The 20,646-nt window shown below is 42.1% G+C and overlaps 1 protein-coding gene across 1 annotated transcript in view; it reads left to right on the plus strand.

Moving 5' to 3' along the window:
• SLC22A4 (solute carrier family 22 member 4) overlaps nucleotides 1-20,646 on the plus strand; it is a 50,422-nt gene that overhangs the window by 28,851 nt on the left and 925 nt on the right. Inside the window, exons 5-9 of the mRNA XM_004042466.5 lie at nucleotides 4,694-4,820; nucleotides 9,156-9,250; nucleotides 12,117-12,331; nucleotides 13,217-13,399; nucleotides 17,962-18,097. Of these exons, the coding sequence (XP_004042514.2) occupies nucleotides 4,694-4,820; nucleotides 9,156-9,250; nucleotides 12,117-12,331; nucleotides 13,217-13,399; nucleotides 17,962-18,097 (756 nt within the window). The remainder of the gene's footprint in view (nucleotides 1-4,693; nucleotides 4,821-9,155; nucleotides 9,251-12,116; nucleotides 12,332-13,216; nucleotides 13,400-17,961; nucleotides 18,098-20,646) is intronic.

Consider the following 20,646-nt stretch of genomic DNA (forward strand, 5'->3'; position numbering starts at 1 on the left):
GACACCAGCCACTCTTTTCTGTTGCTACTTGTTATTTGTGGAGCTGGTGGTGTTGGATTTTGTTGTTTTTAACTCTGCCCCCTGCTCTTTCATCACTTTTCTCTCTCTAGAAAAATCTCACTCTATCCAACTAATGTAATTCTTCAAGCTTCCCTATCATATAATGATTAGCATCTATGAAAGGGAAGCCTATTTATTAGCACTATGATAGTGTGCCTATTTATCTGCTATGTCTTGAAGAGTGAGAAAATTACTTTTTATTTAATAAATTGTTAGAGAAATGTTCTCTTCTCTCCTCCCACAACCTCCCAACTCAGTTTTAACACAACAGTTATAGGAATAACAAAGTTTGAAGATTCTGGCCTCAGTCTTGCCCACTATGACTATCTGGGGGATTTCAGGTGAAAGAATAAATTAAAAATCGTAGAACAAAGTGTCAGACATACCCTCTTTTTGGAGATTTCCTGTTCCTTTGCTTTTTCATATTTAAGCAAGAGAAAAGGAGATTCCTTCCATTGGTGGGTCTGGTTCTGTCTCTCTCTCATTCTCTTTCTCTCTCATTAATTCTTCTTGGTTTGATTTCATTATATCAAAGTCAAATCTTCCAGCACTGACTGGTTTCACCGAACTGCATAACTTCTACCTGCTTACACATAACACAAGCTTCTTTGACCATTTTTTGGAACTCACAATTTAGACCAGACCTCATGGTTGCCTTGTCCTTTGGACACCTCCTGACTGGGAAGCTGTCTAGGCCTTTATCTTACTGCAGCTGTTAGGCAGTCATAGAGGTTGACAGGCAGGCCACCTGTCTGATGAGATAGCGCAGGTCAGGTGGGCTCACTCTAAGCCCCTGTATTCTCATGACCTGTAAGAGTGCTGTGATTTACCAGTGTAAATTATTGGCATGAAGTGTGCAGGGGGAGTTGACAGTTTGTTAAAGGTTATGTATTATTCTGATTTGCAACATTCCTCTGGAACCCTGTCTGAGGACCGGGAAACCCGGCCTGAGGAGCAGTGAATAAGGGCTGGCCATTATCTACATAGCTGTGCCTCCAAGGAAAGCATCCCAGACTTACAAGAGCAGAGCAATTTTCTGAATGAGAGTAATTATCATCATCATCATCTGTCCTTCTCTCCACAACTCCCTTGCTAGCTGAATTTATTGGAAAAGATGTTAGTGACTAAGGTTCTCTCAAGACACAAGACAAGATTATTCAAAGGTTCTTTTCTGCCTCTTCAGCTGAATGATTTTAATAAACTATGTTCTCTGGCTCTAGTTGTCATTTTTGACCTAAGAGACCAGTACTTTCAAAATGTTATAATTAGCCAGGTATGGTGGTTCACACCTGTAATCCCAGCACTTTGGGAGGCCAAGGTGGGAGGATCACTTTAGCCCAGCAGTTCGAAACCAGCCTGGGCAACATGGCAAAACCCTGTCTGTACTAAAAGTAAAAAATTAGCTGGGTGCAGTGGTGAGCGCCTGTAGTCCCAGCTACTTAGGAGGCAGAGGTGGGAGGGTCCCTTGAGCCCGGGAGTTCAAGATTACAGTGAGCTATATGATCATGCCACTGCACTCCAGCCCGGATAGAATGAGATGCTGTCTCAAAAAAAAAAGTTATAATCAATCTGATTAAGGTATGATTCTATCAGAGAGAAAGAGAGAGAGAGAGAGAGAATAACAATATAAAGCCTCTGATGGGCTGTACAGAGATTAGTAGGGACGGGATCTTTGCCTCGGGACCATATGTCACAGCGAGGAATGAACAGCTCTGATCCATTAGCCCTCCAGAGTCAGCCTCCAGAGTTTCCAGCAGAGAAGGTCCATCCCACAGGGAGCCTGCTCACTCTGCCCTAAGGAGAGCTTTTTCTTCTATTCCCCAGGAGCCGGTCCATGAATGCTCCTGGCTGTGGGCATACTGTACCAGGGACAGGACTTGCCCCAGACAGAGGCCAGCCTGGGACCAGCACTGACAAGCTGAGTGCTCCCCCTGAACATTTACCAGTGGTCTTACCATTTTCCTATAAAAGAAAATAGCATTCTTCTGAACATCCCATCCTTGCAGGTGGGTCTTCCCAAAGGGATGCTCATCAGTCTAGTGGTTGGGGTATGGAGGGATGCTTAGAGCTGACATGGACCCTGCTGCCTGCTCAGTATGAGACAAGCTCTCCAGCAACACCTCACTGCTGTTTAGTCTGAATTCAATCTACAGAGAGATTATAGTGTGCTACCTCATTTGGCACTCCATTGACTTTTGAAATGATCAGCTAGATTTGAGATTATGTGCACCAAAAAAAAATCAAAGCAATTCAAAACTAGAGATACCAGTGGCCCTGAGTACAGTGGGCTAGAAATGGGAGGTAAACCTACATAGAGGCACTGCTGGTGGTTTGGGGGACTTTTTATGTCCCAAGTTTCCTTTAAAAGGCTTGGCAGTAAGTGGCCACAGGTGTGAATGGAGTATGTGTATAGGCAGTGGGGATGGGGTAGGGAAGCAGGCCATAGATGCAACGTGAGGAAAGCTATGCAATTTCTAGCTGATTAAACATTAAGAATCTGAGGCCAGTGGTCTGTAGAAAAAAAGGTAGGATATTTCTAAGCATAATCTGGTTGGAGAAAGATACTGGCCCAAAGTAGAAGCATCCATCCATGAGGTATATCGTGGCTGTGTAGTAAGATCTCTAATTCTGCACTAATATAGTAGCCACCAGCCACATGCAGCTATTTAAGTTAAAATTAATTAAAAGTAAATAAAATTGAATTTTCATTTCTTCAATCACACTAGCTCAATAGCTACATGTGGTTAGTGGGTGCTGTCTTAGTACAGATACAGAACATTTCAGAAGTTTCTATTGGACAGCACAGTTCTAATTACTGAGAGTCAGTGACCTAACATTATTGTAGTTCCTATAGGGACCCACTAAAGGCATATTCTGAAAAATGCAAACTAGGCTCATTTTTCAACTCATGTGCTATTAAGCTGGAGAGGGGACCTGCTGGTTGGTCATTTGTTTTGCTCTGAGCTAATTCCTAGTGTGGGTTTGGGGCCAATTAACTATACAGGACTCTGTGTCTGCTACTTATAATTTGTTTTCTAGGCTAAGTAAGTACAGATGCTCTTCGACTTATAATGGGGTTACATCCCAATAAGCCCATTGTAAATTGAGAATATTCTAGGTCAATACACCTAACCTACTGAGGTAGGAGGCCAGACACGACTCCAGAGGCAGGTCTTGGACACTGGACCAAATTGAGGACCAGCTAAAACAGAGCCAGAGCAGAAGACGCTTTCCATAAGACACGCCCACCCGCGTGCCATGTCAGTTTACTGTTGCCATGACAACACTCAGGCTTTATTGCCCCTTTCCATGGCAATGACCCAATGACCCAAAAATTGCTACCCTTTCCCTAGAAATTTCTGCATAAACTGACCTTTCATCTACATGTAATTAAAAGTAGTTATAAATATGAGTGCAAAACTGTCCTGAGCTGCTACTCTCTGCCTGTGGGGCAGCCCTGCTCTGCAGGAGCAGTCACGGAGCTGTAACATTGCCTCTTCAATAAAGCTGTTTTCTTCCACCTCCAGTTTGCCCTTGAATTCTTTCCTGGGCAAAGCCAAGAACCCTCATGGGCCAAACCCCACTCTGGAGCATCCCTACCAAATATCATAGCTCAGCCTGACCTACCTTAAACATGCTCAGAACACTTACATTAGCCTACAATTGGGCAAAATTTTCTAACACAAAACCTATTTTATAATTAAGTGTTGAATATTTCATGTAATTTATTAAATACTGTACTGAAAGTGAACAACAGAATGGCTGTATGTATGAGTACTCAAAGTAAGGTTTCTACTCAATGCATATCATTTTTCTCCTATAGTAGAAAAATCATAAGTCGAACCATCATAAGTTAGGGACCATCTGTACTGACAATAGGTAAGGAAAATGAGAGCTGACAGGAGAATGGCTAAAAGATTTTGAGAAATAAAAATTTAGAAAGAATAGAAGCCCTATTATTTGCAACTGTGCTTGAGCATCAGCTATAAATGGGAATAGACCATGTAATTTAAAACAATAAGCTTTTTTAGACATTAACAAAAAGACAACATTGGGGCTCATCTCCCAAAAGCTGGTTTGGGCACTCGCTGATCTGGGAATCTGTTGAAAGCCATGGGGGCCCCACACAGGCGGGTGTCAGTGCCCTCACTTTCTCTTTTGAAAAGATCAAGAACACAGGTGCCCTGGCCATCCTTTTCCCAATAAACTGTGAACATCACCAGCTGGGACACCAGCAATTCTCCTTAGGATGGACCCACTGCAAAGACAGTCTCTTCTCTAGGGGAACTTATAGTCTAATAGCTATGTTTCTTTTATGAGCCACACTACCTATAAGTTTTGGATGAACTTCTCCAGAGCCCTGGCTCAAACATGCCCATAGTTAATGTCACCCCTTATGGTCTGGTCCTGGTCTCAAGCACAACTGATGATCGGTCTTATAATTTGATCAGAAGTTTGAAACTTGAAGGTGCTTTTATTTATTCCTATGCTCCAATAGAAATCTTATGTGGACTCCCTTTAAAAAGACAAACTAGAATTTTACAAAATTAAAACTATTTGGGGGAAACTCAGATTTAATAGTATCCAGCCCTGCTGTTGTGAAAAATTATTAAATATTAAAAATAAATTATAGGTTCATTCCTGAATCTCCCCGATGGCTGATATCCCAGAGAAGATTTAGAGAGGCTGAAGATATCATCCAAAAAGCTGCAAAAATGAACAACATAGCTGTACCAGCAGTGATATTTGATTCTGTGGAGGTAAGCATTTGCAGATGTTTCCTCTTGAGATCAGCTATGCATTCTTGATTTTATGGAATTTAACTTAATTCAATATTTGTTAAGTGCCCACTATGTACCAGGCATTGCACTAGGCCTTAGGAACACAATCATGATTAAATTCTAAGATAAAATCCACCTTAAAGGGCTGTTTATAAGAATTAAATGCAATAATATATGTAAACTGCTTAGCAAATAGCAAGCGTTCATTAAATATTAGTTCGCTTTATTTTGCAAGTTTATCATCAACTTTCTATTGGCATTGCTCCAAACCACTGACACAGCTATGTATTGATGATTTTCAAATGTCCAGATTAAGTGGAAAAATATGTTTCAGGGCTAGTCCACCCTGGGTTCTCCACTGTACTCTGAATCTTACCACAGACTGCTGAGGAAGTTATGCATGTCTTTAGTCTCGCTCTGTGTCATGTCTAGAACCTTAAGGCCTGAAAGCACAGGCTTGAGGATTCACCCTTGAAAGCTGGTGGCCACAAGGAAAAGCTGATATTCTGTGGAAGCAGCCACACCTCCTGACAGTTCGTGAGGATATGCAGTGTGCCATGCCCTGTGCTGGCTCCTAGAGGAAATAAGAAAAGACACAGCCCCAATTCTAAAGGAACATAGAATGTAACTAAGATTGGCAAGAGGATTAGATAAAAAGATAAAGAATGGCATAAGGGAGGAAATGGTAAGTATCCAAGTAGAGACACTGTGTGCCAGCAATACAGAGAAAGACAGCAGGGTGGCCCATGGCTGGAGGCAGGTCCAAGCCAGGGAGGACAGCAGGACTCACTTAAATGAGTGGAGAGGATGGGGCAGGGCATTCCTGTCTAGGAGATAGGTAGGAGTCTGCTCAGGACACCTAAAAAAGACTGTGGTGGCTTCAGTAACATTATACATGCCCTGCACCAAAGCATGTAGTACGGAAAGCAGAACTCTGTAGAGGACGGTGGGCATGCCACTGCTCACCCCCACGGCTTCCCCGATCCCTGGCCTTCAGGACCTTTTCCAGAAGCAGATACTCTGGCTATGGCTAGAGGCTTAGAGTGGCCATGAACTCAAGCTCTCAGAGGGCTGCCAGGACAAAACATCCCTTAATCCTTTGCCCTTCAAATCAAGAAGTCCACTTCAAGTCTCAGTCAATTTAAATGGATAAAACAACAACAACAACAACATTGGGAGTGTCTAACACTTCTGCCCTTCAGGGCTGTGCTGGGGTGTTTATTGGTATTTATCAGCTAGGTGGCCTGATTCCTATCTGTGAAACTTATAGTCTAGTTGTAGGGATCTACCTATGTGGATGAAAGCAATCATAAAATAGATATGAGATATATAGTTATGGACAAATAAGAATACAGTTCAGTGTTAAAACACATGGTTCTAGCAGTGCCTTTATATATATATATATATATATATATATATATACACACACACACACGCATATATAAATGTGTATATATATATGTGTGTGTATGTATGTATATATATATATATATACACACACTTTAAAAAAAATTTGAGTCTCACTGTTTTGCTCAGGCTGGAGTGCAGTGGTACAATTACAGCTCAATGTAGCCTCGACCTTCTGGGCTCAAGCAATCCTCCCACCTCAACCTCCCAAGCTGGGACTACAGGCACTTGCCACCAAACCCAGCTAACATTTTGTATTTTTTTTGTAGAGACAGGGTTTCACTATGTTGCCCAGGCTGGTCTCAAACTCCTGGGCTCAAGCAATCCTCCTGCCTCAGCCTCCCATAATGCTAGGATTACAGATGTGAGCCATCATTCTCAGCCTGACAGTGCCTTCTTTCTTCCTGCCATGATGCACATCTAGCCTGAACTGGACAAACCCATTAAGGGAAAGCGGGCTTGCGCTTTCCTGAGGCCTGGTCATCTCCCCTGCTCACCTCCTGTAGGATCCTCTTTAGGAGGATCTGCAGAGCCCTGTGCCAGCAAATGCACCCTATTTAGAATGATATTGAAGAGCCTACCAAATGCCAGGCACTGTGTTCTGCTCATTGCTCATGCATTTTTTTTTTTTCAAAAAAAGAAACTAAGGCACAGCAAAGTTAAGTAACTTGCCCAGGATCACACAGATGTTAAACTGGGATTTGTGACCTAGTTCTCCCAGGCACCAAAGTACATATTCTTAACAACTGTGATTTTTCACTTCATGTTACAGGCAGTAGCATTAACTTGGATAGGAAAAGATATAGAGTAGAGTATTGTCTTAGAAAGCAATCTCAAGCATCCTTGGCTTCAGAAGAAGCACCTTCAACCTGCTCCTGGTACCTGATCCAAAGACATTTTGGTGGCTCCACCCAGGCCAGGGACAACCACTGGATACAAGCATATTCTTGTTCTGAGGTTTCCAATCCTGGCTGCTTATCACAATCACCCAAGTGCTTTAAGAATACAGATTCTCAGGCCTCTGTTTAAAAGAGTCGAAGTAGGCAAGCCCAGGGAGGAACCTGGCAACCTGCATTTGAGAAGGGCCCCATGGACCCACCAAGTGTTAGCACAGGACTGGTCCACAGGTCCTGTCTGTGTGCACCACCCCGGAACCCTCCAAGAGGATGTCTGGTTCCCACTAGTTTATGCAGTGGCTTTGCTTTGTTATAATACCAGGGTTATTCTGCTAGGGGCATGTTCTGGGGCTCTACAATCCAAATAGTGCAGGAGAGAAAAGGCAATGTGGCTGTGAGCTGTGTAAGTGTCTGATCATTCCTAGAAAGAAGGACACTCACATTTGGAGAGGACCTGCTGTGAAGGCAGGCCTGGCACTCCCACTTCTTCATAATAAAAACTCCTCCATCAGTCTCTTACTGCGCATGCACTGTAGGGCCACAAAGTCACAAAGTCCTGGTACTTCATCCCTGAGAGATTCCCCACCTCAGAGCCTAATAACTTTTATGTTAGTTTCAATTCTAATCAGCTTGGTTACCTTGATTCATAACTCATGGCAAGTTAATATCAGCAAATTAAAAGCAAAAGAATAGGCCGGGCGCGGTGGCTCACACCTGTAATCCCAGCACTTTGGGAAGCTGAGGTGGATGGATCACCTGAAGTCAGGAGTTTGAGACCAGCCTGGCCAACATGGCGAAACCCCATCTCTGCTAAAAATACAAAAATTAGCCAGGTGTGGTGGCAGGTGCCTGTAATCCCAGCTACTCAGGAGGCTGAGGCAGGGGAATTGCTTGAACCTGGGAGGCGGAGGTTGCAGTGAGCTGAGATCGCGCCACTGTACTCCAGCCTGGGCAACAAGAGTGAAACTCCTTCTCAAAAAACAAACAAGAAAATAAATATAAATAAAAGTAAAAGAGTATAAACCCATTGATAGCAGTAAGGATTTGTCACTGACCGCTGATGGCTAGCCTCTTTTCCTCAATGATACAGTAATAATAATAATAGTTTAAATTTATTGGACATTTACCATGGTTCAAGCACTGTGCTAAGCTATATATATATGATCTCATTTAATCTCTCAACTCCCAATTAATATACCCATTTTATATAGCAGTAAGCTGAAGTTCAGAGAGGATCGTTACTTGCCCAAGGCCCGCCAGTAAACTGAAGTCTGTTCTGATGCTAAAAGACTACAACAAGAGAAGTGTAAAAAGCAAGGCTGGGTAATCCCAGCACTTTGGGAGGCCAAAGTGGGCAGACTGCTTGAGGCCAGGAGTTTGAGACCAACCTGGCCAACATGGTGAAACCCAGTCTCTACAAAAAATGCAAAAATTAGCCAGATGCGGTGGTGCTCGCCTATAATCCCAGCTACTCAGGAGGCTGAGAGGCAGGAGAATCGCTTGAACCTGGGAGGTGGAGGTTGCAGTGAGCTGAGATCACACCACTGCACTCCAGCCTGGGCCACAGAGCAAGACTCCATCTAAAAAAAAAAACAAATAAACAAATAAACAGAGAAGTGTAAAAAGCAGACGTGGCCTCAAGGAAGGGACTACATGGCCCTACCCTTCAATAGGCAGTCCTGAGGATCACAGATCAGTGTGGTAAATGACATCCATTCTCTGACTGTCAGTCAGAGAAAGGCTATGTTAGCCAACAGGCTTTGTCTAACGAGACGGGGAAGGGGGTGTTATATATTTAAAAGGCTTCTGTGTAAAATGGGCTACAAACATTTTAAAGTGTCAGAGTAAGTGTCATATATGTAGATGCCCTATTGCCTCCAATCACCAGACTTCTAAGCATAGTCAAGGTGAAGTGAGAGTTGCATGCATAAGTTTTCCCCATGCATCATAGCCAAAGATACTTCCTTACTACCTCTTAATCTCATGGTTATTTGCATTATTTTGGTTACAGGAGCTAAATCCCCTGAAGCAGCAGAAAGCTTTCATTCTGGACCTGTTCAGGACTCAGAATATTGCCATAATGACCATTATGTCTTTGCTGCTATGGTAAGTAATAAGTGACCTGGAAATGCAGACATCCAGCACATAAGTATGCAACTGATTTTCTTTAACTCAGAGGAACGTTATGACAATGACTGGGTTTTCCTGAGGAAAAATTAAGATTATAAAATTCTAAATTATTTTGAAATGCCTCTATTCAGTTCATGGGACTAGATATTGAAAAATATCACTGGGCGCAGTGGCTTACGCCTGTAATCCCAGCACTTTGGGAGGCCAAGGTGGGCAGATCACCTGAGGTCAGGAGTTCGAGACGAATCTAGCCAACATGGTGAAACCCCGTCTCTACTAAAAATACAAAAATTACCTGGACATGGTGGCACATACCTGTAATCCCAGCTACTTGGGAGGCTGAGGCAGGAGAATCACTTGAACTCAGGAGGTGGAGGTTCCAGTGAGCCTTGATCGCACTACTGTACTCCAGCCTGGGCAGCAGAGCAAGACTCCATCTAAAAAAAAAAAAGTCACAGGGTACAGTATTTAAGTCTGCAGTACTGGGACCCAAAGGGAAAGCATTCCCTTCCCCCTCCTAAAGTTATGGGATTGAGATCATTGATGTCCCTGGGTAATGGTTCCCTCCCCACCAAAAATTATGAGATTAAGACTAATGATGTCCATGTTGCCTGAGGCAGAGATGCTAATTCAGCTCCTGCTTCCTGAAGCTGACCTGGCAATTGAACACTGAGGCTAGAATAACCTAGATCCCCATTGCCTGGATTGGAGCCTTGATCAGCTTTTTACACGTGCCAATAGCAAACTAACAAGTGGCTTTCAGGCACAGAAATACTGAATTGGCTTTATAGATTAGATTTAATAATTTATCTGCCAAGAAAAAAGGAAAAGGAAAAAAGAAAATTCCTACTCTATGATGGCAGCACACACACACACACACACACACACACACGATGATCGTCAGAACTGGTAGATTTAGGCTGCAGCTAATCTAAGTTTATTTTTAAGGGCCATCCTACTTGGCAATTAGAAGAGATCAATGACAGAGCTTATGCGTCTGAATTAAGCAAGTGTGTCCTAGGTACATGGCCTTCTTAGTTCTTACATTTCAGCATATATCCCTGATGCAAATGTTCTTGGGCAGTGGTGCTACTAAGCTAATAAAAAATTAGTCACTAGTTCTATCTAAGCTGCTCCTATTACTAAATGGGAAAATCACTAAGATCCCTTGAGCATAGTTATTTGTTTTGTTTATGAATTAGTCCTTGTATTATCTAATTTGGGTATAGTATGTGTAAAAAGATCCACTAGTGTTCCTGAAATCATTTTTCAGATATCCTCTGCTTCTCAGTCATGTTAATAATAAGCAAATTTCTACACAGGGGTGTCTGCATAGTGCAGTTGTAACAAAAACTCAGGTTCAGTCACTCACAGCTTGCAGCGTCCAATTAACAAGAGCAAAGTCTGATGTAAGGAAAGTGACTTTTTATTCCAAAGCTAGCTTAAGGAGAAAGGTATCGGCTTCCTGCCTGAAGGGTACCACTCCTCTTTTTGAAGCGGAAAGCAGGCACTTCTAAAAGGCAGGGGAGGACGCGAGCAGGTGAGGGATCAGAGGGCTAGCTTGCTGCCTTATCTACTGGGCAGTTGAGTTGGCACCTTCATGGGCAGAAACAGGTTGTATAGGTGGCCAAAAACTCTAGCAGGCATACTTTGGGTTGGAAATTGACTGATATCGCTTGAGGAAATCTGGGGGGTGAGAGTTCCACTCTGGAGCTTCTAAGCACATAGTTAGATGAATTTGCCCTGCAGGGAGTGTCCAGTGAAGAGGAGGTTAAAAGGCTATAATTGCACTTCTAAAGAGCTAAGTAGAAAGTGCAGAAAAGGAGGAAAGAGAAAAGAAGAGAGAGAGAAAATAAACTATCTCTTAGAAAAATGGGGGTACTCAGTTACATAGTTATTTTTCCACAGAGAAGCTTCTTTTTTTATTTTATTTATGTTTTTATTTTTTTGAGATAGAGTTTCGCTCTGTCACCCAGCCTGGAGTGCAATGGTGCGATCTCAGCTCACTGCAACCTTCGCCTCCCGGGTTCAAGCAATTCTCCTGTCTCAGCTTCCCAAGTAGCTGGGATTATAGGCACATGCCACCACCATGCCTGGCTAATTTTTGTCTTTTAAGTAGAGACGGGGTTTCACCATGTTGGCCAGGCTGGTCTCAAACTCCTGACCTCAGGTGATTTGCCTGCCTTGGTCTCCCAGAGTGCTGGGATTTCAGGCATGAGCCACCACGCATGGCCCACAGAGAAGCTTCTACATGGAAGTTAACTATAGTGACAGAATATACAGACTGCAGTCTGTGATACTTTGAAGCATTAGGGGACATTCACTCTTTTCCCTAAAGAGAATCAGAATTTATTCTAAGTGAATCCCACAGTATGACCCTTGTATCTCTTTTTTGTTAAAGAATGAAATCTGGATTTTATGTTCACTGATGTGACTAATATTTTTTCTTCAAATAATAGCTCTAAGAGATTGAGGAGGTACAAACTATTCAGGAAATAGGAAAACTTGAAATCAACTAGCTGAGAAAAGTTATTGTTGAATATTGGTATACCTAGACTAGCACTGTCCAATAGAACTTTCTGCAGTGACAGAAATGTTTCATATCTATGTTGTTCAAATAGTAGCCACTAGCTACACGTGGCTATTGAGCACTTGAAGTGTGGCTAGTATAACTAAGGAACTGAATTTGTAATCTTATTTAATTTTAATTTATTTAAATTTAAGTAGCCAATGAGGGTAGTGGCTACTTATAAGACAGCCAGATACAGAGAATTTCTTGACCATCATAAAATTTTAGAGCGATTCACACCATCCCTTTGTCATTTTTACCTCTTTCTTTCAGGATGCTGACCTCAGTGGGTTACTTTGCTCTGTCTCTGGATGCTCCTAATTTACATGGAGATGCCTACCTGAACTGTTTCCTCTCTGCCTTGATTGAAATTCCAGCTTACATTACAGCCTGGCTGCTATTGCGAACCCTGCCCAGGCGTTACATCATAGCTGCAGTACTGTTCTGGGGAGGAGGTGTGCTTCTCTTCATTCAACTGGTACCTGTGGGTAAGAAGTTAACCAAGATGAACAGCTTACCAGAAAAGACCCACATATTGACTAGGCTGTTTCTGAGTCACTGCTCCATGTTTATTCAGCCTTTACATCATAAGCCATTCATAAGTCAATTAGACAGGTGATTGCTCGCTACGTATGTTGTTTCCTGTGTTCAAAACAACTACCCCAAACAGAAGAGACAGTCTCAGAGAAGCAGAAAGCACCAAAGAGGAAGAGTAACTCTCCCAGTCATCCCCTTCACAGAAAGACTCACCTAACATCTCCCTTTAACTCATAGTCATGATTCCTAATTTCTGGCTACTCTCAAACCTTTTCCCTGGGTGTATATTCAAGTATTACAGTGAGTAGGACATGTCGGTTCCAGGATACATTCAGTGGTTTTCTGGTCTGAATCTTTAAGTAGTTAAATAGCACACAAAATGATATATGCTTCCCTTTTCCCCTTGTGTCTGACGTTCTCATAACATTAAAATGTCAATAAATTATTGATAGTAATAGAAATACATATTTCTTAATAATAAGAAAGAGGATAGAAAGGATTGGTCCTCCTCTTTGAAGATAAAACTTAACTATATTAACATGCTAATAGCTTACCCATGAAACTGTTGTAACAAACAAAAGACAAGTGGACAAAGGTCACTGAATGCATTAATGACCTAGAATAACAGTAGAACAAAGTACAAAGCCACCCCTCACGTGAGCTCCATCTTTGTCCATGCCCAAATATTAGGACATTTGAAGAGAAAATGCTATTTTGGGAATATATTTATGTTAATAAAAGTACTCCCACTGAAGCAAAAAGGACAATAAAAATAACTGATATAAGAAAGTATCACTTCTAAAAGCACCGTTGTTTATACTGGGTCTCTTTTCCAGATTATTACTTCTTATCCATTGGTCTGGTCATGCTGGGAAAATTTGGGATCACCTCTGCTTTCTCCATGCTGTATGTCTTCACTGCTGAGCTCTACCCAACCCTGGTCAGGAACATGGCGGTGGGGGTCACATCCACGGCCTCCAGAGTGGGCAGCATCATTGCCCCCTACTTTGTTTACCTCGGTGAGCTGCATCTTGTGCATTTGTTCTTCCTTTAAATTAGTTTTCAATATAAAAGTAAGATTTTCATTGTGAAAACGTCAAATAGCATAGAATGTACTGGAAAAAAGTACAAGTTCACCTCTCCTCTCCCAGGAGGAGCTCTAGAAAGCCAGTCACAAACTGGTGAGTAGCGCTACAGACATTTTGTTTTGCACAACATCATGTACACAGGTATGTATATAATTTTTTAAACACACAAGCAAGTCAGGCGTGGTGGCTCATGCATGTAATCCCAGCACTTTGGGAGGCCAAGGTAGGTGGATCACCTGAGGCCAGGAGTTCAAGACCAGCCTGGCCAGCATGGTGAAACCCTGTCTCTACTAAAAATACAAAAATTAGCCAGGTGTGCTGGCAGGTGCCTGTAATCCCGGCTACTCTGGAGGCTGAGGTAGGAGAATTGCTTGAACCCAGGAGGCAGAGGCTGCAGTGAGCCAAGATTGCACCATTGCACTCCAACCTGGGCAACAAGAGCAAAACTCTGTCTCAAAAATAAATAAAAATAATAAAAAATAAAAAGAATAAACACACAAATAACATTATATATGTTAAAACTTTTTAAACTTAACATTGTATCAGAATATCCTTCCAAATAGTTACATATTGCTCCTTTACCTTCTTTTTAAATAGGTACCTCCTTTTAAAAATGTATATAAGTACATTTTAAAATAAGTATACGTAAGTATAATCTACAGATAGATTCACAGAAGCAAAATTCCTGGAGCAAAGAGTGCCGTTAAAAAATTATATATATATGTGTGTGTGTGTACATAATGTTGTGCAAAACAAAATGTCTGCAGGGCTACTCACCAAACAGTTCGTGTTGGTTTTCTAGGGATCCTCCTGGGAGAGGAGAGGTGAACTTGTACTTTTTTCCAGTACATTCTATGCCATTTGAAGTTTTCACAATGAAAATCTTACTTTTATACTGAAACACATAATTTATTTAACCAGGCTCCAATGAATGGAGGACATGTAGGTCATTTCCAGGTTTTTGCTATTACAAATAACATTACAATGAACATTCTCCTATGCTCCTACACCCTTTGTGAATTTACCTACGTATATTTGGATTTATAGGTAGATTCATAGAAGTAAAATTCCTGGAGCAAAGAGTGCCATTAAAAAATTTCATAGATATTCCCAAATTGAACTCTATGTATTGTGCCAATTATAATCTAATTATTAATAGGTAAGAGTGGTTGTTTTCAGTAATCTCACCAACAATAAAGATTACCTAATTCTTTTTTTTTTTCTGAGACAGGGTCTCACTCTGGAGTGTAGTGGTGCGATCCTAGATTCCCAGCTCACTGCAGCCTCAATCTCCCAGGCTCAAGAGATCCTCCCACCTCAGACTCCCAACTAGCTGGAACTACAGGCATGCACACCGTCAAGCCCAGCTAATTTTTTTTTTTTTCTGGTAGAGAGGGGATTTTGCCAGTTTGCCCAGGCTGGTTTCGAACTCCTGGGCTCAAGTGATCCACCCGCCTCAACCTCCCAAAGTGCTGGGATTACAGGTTTGAGCCACAGCACCTGGCCTACCTAATTTTTTAATCATTGGTTATCTGTTATGTGAAAAATGGATATCATTGTTACTTTCATTCCTATTTATTAATTATGAATGAGGTTGAGCATGTTTTTGTGTATTTTTTGGCCATTTTATTTATTTTTCAGTGAACTGACTGCTCATGTTCTTTGCCCCCCTTTTTTTTTTTTTGGAGATGGAGTCTCACTCTGTCACCCAGGCTGGAGTGCAGTGGCGCAATCTCAGCTCACTGCAACCTCCGCCGCCTGGGTTCAATCAATTCTCCTGCCTCAACCTCCTGAGTAGCTGGGACTACAGGTGCATGCCACCACGTCCGGCTTTTTTTCTTTTTTTTTGTATTTTTAGTAGAGATGGGGTTTCATCATATTGGTCAGGCTGGTCTTGAACCCCTGACCTCAGGTGATCCACCCGCCTTGGCCTGCCAAAGTGCTGGGATAACAGACATGAGCCACTGTGCCTGGCTTTCTTTGCCCATTCTTTAATTGTGTATATTGGGCAAAATTCAGCCCCGATAATTCACATAAGTTCTTTTCTATTTTCCCTAAGTGCCAGCTGGTCTGAGAAATAAAGGGACAGAGTACAAAAGAGAGAAATTTTAAAGCTAGGTGTCCGGGGGAGACATCATATATCGGCAGGTTCCGTGATGCCCCCTGAGCCATAAAACCAGCAAGTTTTTATTAGTGATTTCAAAAGGGGAGGGAGTGTATGAATAGGGTGTAGGTCACAGAGATCACGTGCTTCACAAGGTAATAGAATATCACAAGGCAAATGGAGGCAGGGTGAGATCACAGGACCACAGGACCGGGGCAAAATTAAAATTGCTAATGAAGTTTTGGGCACGCATTGTCATTGATAACATCTTATCAGGAAACAGGGTTTGAGAGCAGACAACCGGTCTGACCAAAATTTATTAGGCGGGAATTTCCTCATCCTAACAAGCCTGGGAGTGCTATGGGAGACTGGGGCTTATTTCATCCCTACAGCTGCAACCGTAAAAGACAGCTGCCCCCAAAGTGGCCATTTTAGAGCCTACCCTCAGGGACGAATTGTCATTCTCAGGGATGTTCCTTGCTGAGAAAAAGAATTCAGCGATATTTCTCCCATTTGCTTTTGAAAGAAGAGAAATATGGCTCTGTTCTGCCCGACTCACCGGCGGTCAGAGTTTAAGGTTATCTCTCTTGTTCCCTGAACATTGCTGTTATCCTATTCTTTTTTCAAGGTGCCCAGATTTCGTATTGTTCAAACACACATGCTCTACAAACAATTTGTGCAGTTAACGCAATCATCACAGGGTCCTGAGGTGACATACATCCTCCTCAGCTTATGAAGATGACGGGATTAAGAGATTAAAGTAAAGACAGGCATAGGAAATCACAAGGGTGTTGATTGGGGAAGTGATAAGTGTCCATGAAATCTTCACAATTTATGTTCAGAGATTGCAGTAAAGACAGGCGTAAGAAATTATAAAAGTATTAATTTGGGGAACTAATAAATGTCCATGAAATCTTCACAATCCACATTTTTCTGCCATGGCTTCAGCCAGTCCCTCCTTTCGGGGTCCCTGACTTCCTGCAACAGGTGTATTCATCTTTTTCTTTTTGACTTGTGCAAACTCTTTGCAATGGAAGAAATTAGCCCCTTGTATATATGTTGTAAATATTTTTTCTAGTTTACCATTTGTATTTTCACTTTATGATATCTTTGTAATAAAGACAATTTTAGTTTTTATATACTCAAAGGTGTCAGTCTGAAATGACACTACAGAGGTGTTTCAGTGGCATGTTCAATCTGATGTAGGATCTGACACCCCATGCCTGGTCCTCATTAAGGACTCTACTGGTGAGAAATGCAGACACACCTCATCAATTGGGCAATTGGTTACCTACTGGTACACCGTACACGTACACACACACACACACACACACACCTGAAAACATGTATGAATTCTCAGGAAAGGTATAATCCAAACCCTTACAGAGAAAGAGAAACATTTTCCTAACAAACATATTCTGCACAGTTGCCCTGTGCCACACCTGAGATAGCAGATTATACAGAGTGGTGTTATTTTTCCCTTTGTCCTTCCCTGTACTTTCAAACTACTTCAAACTATGCTCAGATGGTCCAGTGGTCAGACACTGGTACATAAGACAGGGAGTCCAAGAGTCTCCTACTCCACACAGCTACTCCTGTTAGTGACACAGAGGCCTCAGAGAAGCTGCAATAACAATATTTTCCTTATGTTTTGGGTCAAATGAAATCCATGGGTGTGCTGTTCCTCTGTAAGCTCTGTATATATACAGGGGCAAAGTAAGATGAGGATCTGTTGTTCTCCTGTGTGAGTAAAGCTTCACAGAGAGATTACATATTAACCCAAGACATGTAAGTGCTGCAAAAAGAAGCCAAATCCAGGCACACAGTGCCTTTACAGAATGTGCCTGATACTTATAATTTACTGATTTAATCTGAAGTGAACATAATACTTAGTTGTTTTTTTTTTTTTTTTTTTTTGAGTCTCATAGCTCTGTGGACCTAACTTTCCACTGCAGCCTACTAGTTTGGGCAAAAGCAGAGTCATGCCAGACCTATCATGGCCAAAACCTATCCCTGAAACATCCTGGTTAACCTTCTCCTTGATGTTCTCCCATCCCCCATTTCCAATTACCTCCACCTTAAGAGGAGAACTCTGGTAGGCAAAGAACTCTACCAAAGGAACATCTGTCACACATGACTGAGTAGTAGCTTAGAGGATACCAGTTGACAGGAAAGAATGAAAAGCCTTGTGATAATGCAAAAGGATTATAGACATGCACAATGCCATCTGCCAAAAAGAAACTGATATTTTGCTTACTTGTTTTTCTCTGAAAATGTTCAGATTTAAATCCATTCTCTTATACTGTTCACCAATTTCACAAAATGATGCTTAAGAGTGCCCAGACAGTCCTCCTATCTGATTGATGTTCTTATGTCCCGGGCTTTACAGGTGATTACAACAGAATGCTGCCCTACATCGTCATGGGTAGTCTGACTGTCCTGATTGGAATCCTCACCCTTTTTTTCCCTGAAAGTTTGGGAATGACTCTTCCAGAAACCTTAGAGCAGATGCAGAAAGTGAAATGGTAAGTAGAACTTTTAACAAAATGATACCAAAATGCCTTAGGGAGAATAAGCATGGAAGAATAGCTAGGAAGGTTCTGAAACAGAAGAGTAATAAGTAGAGACTAGCTCTATCAGATAATAAAGCACATTGTTGGCTGGGCACAGTGGCTCACGCCTGTAATCCCAGCACTTTGGGAGGCTGAGGCAGGTGGATCACCTGAGGTCAGGAATTTGAGACCAGCCTGGCCAACATAGTGAAACCTCATCTTTACTAAAAATACAAAAAATTAGCCGGGGTTGGTGGCAGTCACATGTAATCCCAGCTACTCAGGAGGCTGAGGCAGGAGAACTGCTTGAACCCAGGAGGCAGAGGTTGCAGTGAGCTGAGATCACACCACTGCACTCCAGCCTGGGCAACAAGAGCAAAACTCCGTCTCAAAAAAAATAAATAAATAATAGGCCAGGCGCGGTGGCACATGCCTGTAATCCCAACACTTTGGGAGGCTGAGGCAGGCGGATCACGAGGTCAAGAGATCGAGACCATCCTGGCCAACATGGTGAAACCCTGTCTCTACTAAAAATACAAAAATTAGCTGGGCGTGGTGGCACACGCCTGTAGTCCCAGCTACTCAGGAGGCTGAGGTAGGAGAATTGCTTGAACCCGGGAGGTGGAGGTTGCAGTGAGCCAACATCATGCCACTGCACTCCAGACTGGGCAACAGAGCTAGACTCTGTCTCAAAAATAATAATAATAATAGTAATAAAGCATATTGTTGAGCAATAGTAATTAAAACAATGTGATAATGGTATAGGAATAGAAACCAATGGAATAGGATAGAGTTCAGGATAAAACCCAAGCAAATATAAAAATTCAGTATGTAATAAAAAGTAGCAAAGTCAAGGGGGAATAGTTATTCAGTAAAAGGTATTAGAACATTCAGCTAGACATTTTGAATAAATTAAAAAGTTGTCTCTTTAAAAAATGCATTGGCTGGGCATGGTGGCTCACACCTGTAATCCCAGCACTTAGGGAGATTGAGGCAGGCAGATTGCTTGAGGTCAGGAGTTCGAGAACAGCCTGTCCAACATGGTGAAACCCCATCTCTACTAAAAATACAAAAATTAGCCAGGCATGGTGGCGCACCCCTGTAATCCCAGCTCTCGGGAGGCTGAGGCAGGAGAATCGCTTGAACCAGGGTGGTGGATGTTGCAGTGAGCCGAGATCACGCCACTACACTCCAGTCTGGGTGACAGAGCGAGACTCCGTCTCCAAAAAAAAAAAAAACGCATGAAGATAAAATCCAGACAGTTAAAAAATTTAGGCCTAAAAATGTAAAATCATAAATGTACCAGGAGGAAACAAACATTTTTATAACCTTAGAGAAGATCTTACTGAGCATAACATAAAATCAAAGAACCATAAAGGAACAGATTGATATATCTGATTGTACATTTTTTAAATTATTGGCAAGGCAAAAAGAAAACACCCACAAAGACAAAAGTCAATAAGCCAGGAGAAAATATTTGCTACACAAAACCTAAACATAAGGCTAATATGCTTAATATACAAAAAGCTCATAGTAACCAGTGAGAAAAAGACAAACAATTCAGTAGGAAAACCAGCAAAGGACAAGAACAGACAGTTTACAGAAGAAGTCACTTCAGTGTCCAATATATACATGAAAAAAGTTATTTGTCCACATTAATAAGGAAATGCAAAAATAAAACAATTCAACATCTTTTTTTGGCTTATGAGATTGCGCAAGGGTTTTTCTTCTTGACGCAAACCAATTCTGACACCTATTGAGTGTCCTATAATGCAGTTCAATTTTGACAATACCTAAAGTTAGCATCAGACTCCACAGGTGTAAAGACTCAGTCCCACAATACTGCCTTGCTTCACTTGCCACTCACAAATGTCAGGTCCCCAGGTTACCCACATTTCTCTCTGACTTTGCTACCAAGTCTGGGGTTCCAACAAATTCCTTCCTTGGGTTTGATTATTTGCTAGAATGACTCACAGCACTCAGAACACTGGCCACTAGCGGTTTCTTACAAAGGATACAAATGAACAGCCAGATGAAGAGGTACATACGGAGAGGTCTGGAAAGGTCCTGAGTGCAGAGGTTCTGTCCCTACGGAGTTAAGGTGCACTGCCCTCCTGGCACATGGATGTGGTCACCAACTCGGAAGCTCTCCAAACCCCATCATTTAGAGGTTTTCATGGAGGTTTAGTCATGTTGGCATGATGGATTATTAAGTCTATCCCCAGCCTCTCTCCTCTCCCCAGAGGTTCCAGGCTTCTAATCCAGGCTTGGTCTTCTGGTGACCAGCCCCCACCCTGAAGCTATCTAAGGGCCCTGCCAAGGGTTGCCTCATTAGAACAAAAGAAGCTTTTATCACCCCCATCACTCCGGAAATTATAAGAGATTTAGGATCTCCATGTTAGGAGCCAGGGACAAAGACCAGTATCTTTTTATGACACCACAACAAACATTTAAAAGATTAGTGGTATTTAGTAGAAGTTTAGAGTTTCGAGTAACACTGCCTGGCTTTAAATCCCAAATCT

The sequence above is a fragment of the Gorilla gorilla genome, chromosome 4 (assembly GCF_029281585.2).
Source record: "Gorilla gorilla gorilla isolate KB3781 chromosome 4, NHGRI_mGorGor1-v2.1_pri, whole genome shotgun sequence".
NCBI classification, from domain to species: Eukaryota; Metazoa; Chordata; class Mammalia; order Primates; family Hominidae; genus Gorilla; species Gorilla gorilla.